Raw genomic sequence first — 6,819 nt, 5'->3', positions numbered from 1 at the left:
GTGATCCTCCCATCTCAGCCTCTCAGGTAGCAGGACTACAGGTGCGTGTCACCATGCCTGGTTAGTTTTTTTTTTTCTTTTTTTTGAGACGGAGTCTCGCTCTGTCACCCAGGCTGGAGTGCAGTGGCGCGATCTAACCTCACTGTAAGCTCCGCCTCCTGAGTTCAAGTGATTCTCCTGCCTCAGCCTCCGAGTAACTGGGACTACAGGCCACCACGCCCGGCTAATTTTTTGTATTTTTAGTAGAGATGGGGTTTCACCATGTTAACCAGGATGGTCTCAATCTCCTGACCTCAAGCGATCCACCCACATCAGCTTCTCAAAGTGCTGGGATTACAGATATGAGCCACCACACCTGGCCTTCATACCCTCTTGATGGACACTTGGGCTCTCTCCCTGGCTGGGTCACTCAATCAGTTGCTTTTAATTGTATTTAAATTTAATTTTGGTGCACACAATGAGATCTCTGTTACAGAATTCTTAGGTTAAAACTTAGTCACAATGGCTGGGTGCAGTGGCTCACGCTTGTAATCGCAACACTTTGAGAGGTCGAGGCAGGCTGATCACCGGAGGCCAGGTGTTCGAGACCAGCTTGGGCAACATAGTGAGTCCTCCGTCTCTACTAAAAATACAAAAAAATTAGCCAGGCATGGTGGCATGCACTTGTAATCCCAGCTACTCTGGAGGCTGAAGCATGAGAATCTCTTGGACCTGGGAGGCGGAGGTTTCAGTGAACCAAGATCGTGCCACTGCACTACAGTCTGGACAACAGAGCCAGACTCTGTCTCAAAAACAAAAACAAAAACAACACAAAAACAAGCAAACCTTATTCACAGATTATGATGGGACACCCAGTAGTAACCCCTGAGCTAGATGTGTGGTAGACTCCCAAGATGTTAACCTGAAGTCTGCCGTACTGTGGTGAGACCTGCTTCTGTGCTAGAAAACAGACTCAAGCTGTCGAAAACCACCTGTACCATATCCTGCCCCATTTGTCCTCACCCAGCTTCTGGTAAATAATGTCCATTGAAAAATGCTGGTTGGGCTGACATGGTGGCCTAAGTGATAATGCCTCTCAGGAGTGTGCTGGGGGGTGGAGGTAGGAAAAGGAGGGCACTGTGTGGTTTTTTTGACGGTCCCCTCAAAACTGCTGGTGGCTTGGTGCTGGAAGGCTGTCGCCTCAGCATGTTAGCTGAGCTGTGGTTTCTCTGAATGTTAATAACTTTCACTGTTTCAGCTTGAGTTTCCTCCTTGACATCACCAAATGAAAACATATGTCAGAGGTTTTGGGTTTCTGGTGCCAAATCCAAGTTGGTTTATCAGCCATCGCTCCCTGCCAGACAATGGAGGCTGTGTGCTGGGGCGGAGCCGCTTCCCCTTTGACATTGGCTCTTTTCTAAGAACCGAAAATAAGCAACGGAGGCTGTGACTTCACTTTTCTTGGAACTGCTTTACATTACCACCAAAATGGAGAAAACCCTCATTTAGCAGCTTTTGGATTGCCAAGTTCTCTAATTCTTTCTGTTGCATATTCTTGTAATGCTCAAGTTTTACTGACAAATTCTGCATCAGGTGAAGCAGGAAGGGGAAGGAAGGACCATGTGTGAAGTAACTGAGTGCTTTCTTGCCTGGCCTGTGGGTGTGTGGTTTCATGGTTGAGGAGAAAAAGCACCTGGAAGACACACTGTGTGTGGAATGCCTTCCAGTTTCAAGGGTGACAACCCTGCGATCTGCAGGTCAGCAGATGGCCTTGGGCTGGTGTTGCTAAACATCAGGCTACAGCCAAAACTTACAGAGCAGCTGCCTGCTGCAAGGATAAGGAGAAAAATGCATTTTCAGTCATAATGACCTACATTTAGTAGATATTTTGGAGCCGGTGCGAAAGGACATCTTCAAGGGGCCTCTGCCTGCTTGCGATAAGGGAGAAAGTGATGTTAGTCAAACCTGGGGTCCAGTCCTGGTCCTGCCCGTTCCTGTCTGACTTTGGCCTTGGAAGTCAGTCTGTGAAGCGGAGACAATTCTTCCTTCAAAGGGTGGTAGCTGGTAAGTTCTTGGGAACGGAATTAGCTTTCCCCTCCTGAGAGTGGATCTCTGTAGACAGGCACACACGTTGTTCTGAAATCATCTCTTGCTATCTGTCCCTGTTGGAGGCGCTTCCAGTGACATCGTGATTGTGTCTTATTTATCTCAGTATCCCTGCCCAGCATGGGGTCTTAAGTAACATACATGGGCATTCGGTCAATGTTAGGATTGGCTGGGTTTTAGGCTGGAAGACAGAGGAAATATACAAGCAAAGGCACAGTGTCTTAAATTTATACTTGGCCCACAGCAATTTTCAGATGAAAGGAACCCCCTGCTTAGCAGGGCCTTTTGAATTGGCCCCCCTGTGTAGTTTATAGCAGGCCCAAGGGTGCTGGCTTGACTGTTGGGGAGTGCTGTTTAAGTACAGAGGAAAGAGTTGGTAAAGACATAAAAGGGTGGAGGAAAAGGAGCGAGACAGCCGAGTCCAAAAAACGATTCATGTGGTTTGGACAGAATCTGAAATGAGAGTCTTTTGAGACTGACTGAACGTCTCTTGATAAAGAGTGCAAGTTCAGCTGGGCGCAGTGGCTCATGCCTGAAATTCCAGCACTTTGGGAGGCTGAGGCGGGCAGATCACCTGGGGTCAGGAGTTCAAGATCAGCCTGGCCAACATGGCGAAACCCCGTCTCGACTAAAAATACAAAAAATTAGCTGGGTGTGGTGATGTGTGCCTGTAATCCCAGCTACTCGGGAGGCTGAGGCAGGAGAATCGCTTGAACCCAGGAGATGGAGGTTGCAGTGAGTGGAGATCGCACCACTGCACTCCAGCCTGGGCAACAGAGCAAAACTCTGTCTGAAACATAAAAAAAATAAAAATAAAAGAATGCAAATTCAACTAAGAGTTAAGTGCCAGGGACTGTGCTAGAAGCTGTCTCATGAGTTGCTTCATTTTACTGTCCCAGTACCCCTGGGAGGTCCGTTTCCCCTCTCCCCTTTCACAGCTGTGAAAACTGCTGCCACAGAGATGAAGTCCTTTTTCCAGGGGCGTCTAGCTGGCAGCCGAAGAGCCAGGTGGTGAACCAGTAGGTGCCCCTTGTCGTCAAGGACACTGTTGTTGCGGGTGGCCGGGACCAGGCCCTTCCCTAGGGCAGCTCTGGGAGCTGATGGTCTCTACATGGGCGCTGGCCCCCTCTGCTGGTCTGTGCATGGAAAATGGGATGACAACCAGTCACCAGAAAACAAGGGCACAGAATGGAGCAAAGGAACGAAATGGGGCCATGAGAAGCTTCACTCCTGTCTACCCAGGAGTTCTGCTCATTATGGCCAAGCCGAGGTGGGGGTGGAGAGAGTGCTGGATTTGTCAGCCAGATGGATTCTGAGGGGCTTGCAGTGGGGCCAGCCCCACTGTTCATTCAGGGGATGACCTTGGGTGGGTTATTTCACTGCCCTTACTTGTGATGTCCATAGAGAAGGGATGACGTGGGGTCAGAGAGGTTAAATAATTCATCCACATGACTGTTCACTGGGATCCAGTGCTTCAAAGTTCACTTTAGTGGCCTTTCCGTCGCCAAGCGCCTGCTGGGTTCCAGACTCTGGATACACGAGGTGAACGAGACACGTGGCTGCCCCCTGTGCGCATGGTATCTTCTTGGACCTCCCATTCCTCCTTATCGTTCCCGTTTAAGCCCGAGAAAGTCCCGTGCTTTTAAGAACTTGTGTGGTTAGATTGGGCTCACCTGGGTATCCAGGCTAATCTTCCCGTCCCAATGCCCTGACTAATCCCATCTGTCAAAGTCTTTTGCTACGTAAGGTAACATATTCAGAGGTTCTGGGGATTAGGGTATGGATATCATTGTGTGGGGAGGGACATTCTGCCTACCTAGTCGGCCCTCTAGACCCCAGTGATGTGTGTTCGTGCCAAATACAAAATACATTCACCCTGCCCCAAGGCCTCATCCCATTATAACATCAACTGAAGAGTCCCAGATCAACTCTAAATCTCGTCACCTTATCACCTCAATCTGGTACTGGGGAGGCTTTGGGTATGACCCATCCTGGGCAGTTTGTCTCCTTCTGTGAACCTGGAACTCACTAAACCAGTTACCAGGCCCTAAAGTGCAGTGGGCGGCCGCCCAGAGGAGCACAATCCGGTTCTGTCCCTGATCCAAGGGACCTGAGATGTGATATGGGCAAGAAAGATAAGGAAGAAACAAGGAGGCTGTACACCCAGAAATACCAAACCACCAAGCCTGCCTCCCTGCTGGTCACACAGGACAGGGAAAGGAGTTTCTCCAAAGGGCCTGTCAGCACCGAATTCCACGTCCTGTGAGTTTGGGAAGAGGCCAAGCTAGACGCCTTCCTCCAGCGGGTACTGCTCATTTTAGAAAGTGAGTCAGACTGGGCGTGGTGGCTCACAGCTGTAACCCCAGCACTTTGGGTGGCCGAGATGGGTGGATCACCTGAAGCCAGGAGTGTGTGACCAGCCTGGCCAACATGGCAAAACCCTGTTCCTACTAAAAATACAAAAATTAGCCGGGTGTGGTGGTGCACGCCTGTGGTCCCAGCTACTCGGGAGGCTGAGGCAGGAGAATTACTTGAACCCAGGAGGCAGTAGTTGTGGTGAGCCGAGATCGTGCCACTGCACTCCAGCCTGGGTAACAGATGAGACTGAGACTCTGCCTCAAGAAAAAAAAAGGAGAGTCAGTGCCTGCCCTGGGGTCTTCCATCGGACAGCTGTGCATTACTTCAGGTGAAGGTTTTCCCAGAGCACAGCTGAGCCTGGTCGTCCTGCATGTAGGACTCAGTGTTGTCAAAAGTAGCTGATTATCAGCTCCACCTGGGCTGTTTTTAACCTGGTCCTACCCATATCTTTAATTAGGATCCACGTGCTGGGGGCTTAGGGAAGTCTAAGCTTTTAGAAAGCTCTCCAGTGAGTCTTGTCATCAACTAGGCTTGGCAGCCACAGATCTACAGCTTCCTGGCCCAGAGACACCTGGGCCTCAGGAGGGGTCGGAGCTGCCCGTGGCACTGGTTGTGAACTGGCGAAGGCTCCCTCCGGTGGGGATCCTGGAGCCCTGAGGACAAGGACCAAGAGGCCTACGCATGCCCCAGGCTTCTGAGGAGGAGAAGAAAGGAAGGATGGAAAAAGCCCATGTGGAGGAACAGGGCTGCTCTACCTCTTGGATGTCCAGGGCCATCTTGATGCTGGGCCATTGCAAGGTAGTGATATCAAGTTCCCTTTTTAAAAAGCCCTGTGGCTGGGTGCAGTGGCTCACTCCTGTAATCCCAGCACTGTGGGAGGACAAAGCGGGCAGATCACCTGAGGTCATGAGTTCCAGACCAGCCTGGCCAACATGGTAAAACCCCAACTCTACCAAAAATACAAAAATTAGCCGGGTGTGGTGGCGGGTGCCTGTAATCCCAGCTACTTGGGGAGCTAAGGCAGGAGAGTCTCTTGAACTGGGAAGCAGAGCTTGCAGGGATCTGAGACGGCGCCACTGCACTCCAGCCTGGGCAACAGAACAAGACTGCATCTTGGGGGAAAAAAAAAAGTGAGTGCTTTTACAGAAAACTACTAAGTAAACAATAGGACAGTGGTACCCAAGTGACTGATGTTTGGATACTTTTTCTTGATGTTCTAAAGTAGAGCTGCACTATCTAATGTGATTGTCACCAGCCTCATGGAGCTGTGGAGTACTTGGAGTGTGCTGGTGTGACAGGCGGAGTTGCCAGACTTAGTAAATACAAGTTGAGGGTGCCTCCCTCTCCACCAGTGTGGGCTGTGCACAGTGACTTCCTTCCAGAATGGAAAGGGGGATCAAAGAGTAACTTCACAGTGGCCAAACCTGACAAACTGCCTCAGCCAGCTGGCCAAGGTTAATATCAAGCGATACATCACGTTAATAGCAGACATGGGTAAGACACCTGAGGCCCTAGGAGGCCAGGACTTAGAAGCCTCAAATTCCACAGCCAGTCCTCTTCTCAGTGCCCTCACGTGGCTGCTGCAGAGAGTAGGGACAGTGCCCTAAGGGGCTTTTGGGAGCTTGATGTGACCACATGAGGTCTCTTGGAGGCCTGGAGAGGCATTTGCAGACATGGTGTCTCCCACAGGTATGACAGTCGGGGTTGGTGCTAGAGACCTCTGGTCAGAGCCTGTAATGCCACGTCATGAATTGCCACAAACTTAGCAGCTTAAAAAACAATTGTATTAATATCTCACAGTTTCTGTGGGTCAGGGTCTGGCAGGGTGTGGTTGGGTTCTCTGCTTAGGGCCTTGTTAGGCCAAAATCAAGTGTCGGCCAGCTGAGTTCTCTTCAGGAGGCTCTGGGAAGGATCCAGAATGGGCATCCAGGCTCATCAGGCTGTTGGCAGAATTCAGTTCCTTGCAGTTGTAGGGCTGAGGTCCCATTTCCTTGCTGGCTGTAAACTGGAGGCTCCTAGAGGTCCCCTCCATCTTCAGGAACAAGCCTTGAATCTGCCTCGTGCTCTCCAGCCTCTGATTTCCTGGGTCCGGGTTTAGAGAGGGCTCATGTGATTGGCTCAGGCCCTCTACCTTAAGGTCAAGTGATTTGGGACTTTACATCTGCAAAATCACTGCAGAGCAACACCTAGATTCATGTTCGATTGAATGCCTGGGGGAAGGTGTATCCAACAGGAGTGGGAATCGGGTCTGTGGAGGGGAAGGGGTATCTCAGAATTCTGTCCACAAGGATCTGCCAGATGGAACAGCACAAGAGGGCTTCAGATCCAGACAGCATGGTTCCAATCCCAGCTTTACAACCACTCAATAAATGGTTT

The 6,819-nt window shown here is 50.5% G+C and overlaps 1 protein-coding gene across 1 annotated transcript in view; it reads right to left on the bottom strand.

Annotated features, from left to right (window-relative positions):
- Positions 1-5,021: 5,021 nt before the first annotated feature.
- Positions 5,022-6,819, bottom strand: part of LOC105545272 (apolipophorins-like) — a 32,523-nt gene continuing 30,725 nt past the window's right edge. Inside the window, exon 10 of the mRNA XM_011988131.1 lies at positions 5,022-5,096. Coding sequence (XP_011843521.1) covers positions 5,022-5,096 — 75 coding nt within the window. The remainder of the gene's footprint in view (positions 5,097-6,819) is intronic.

This window comes from Mandrillus leucophaeus, unplaced genomic scaffold (genome assembly GCF_000951045.1).
Source record: "Mandrillus leucophaeus isolate KB7577 unplaced genomic scaffold, Mleu.le_1.0 Scaffold323, whole genome shotgun sequence".
NCBI classification, from domain to species: Eukaryota; Metazoa; Chordata; class Mammalia; order Primates; family Cercopithecidae; genus Mandrillus; species Mandrillus leucophaeus.
Note: the sequence above shows the minus strand (reverse complement) of the source record. Positions and strands in the feature narration are given on the sequence as shown.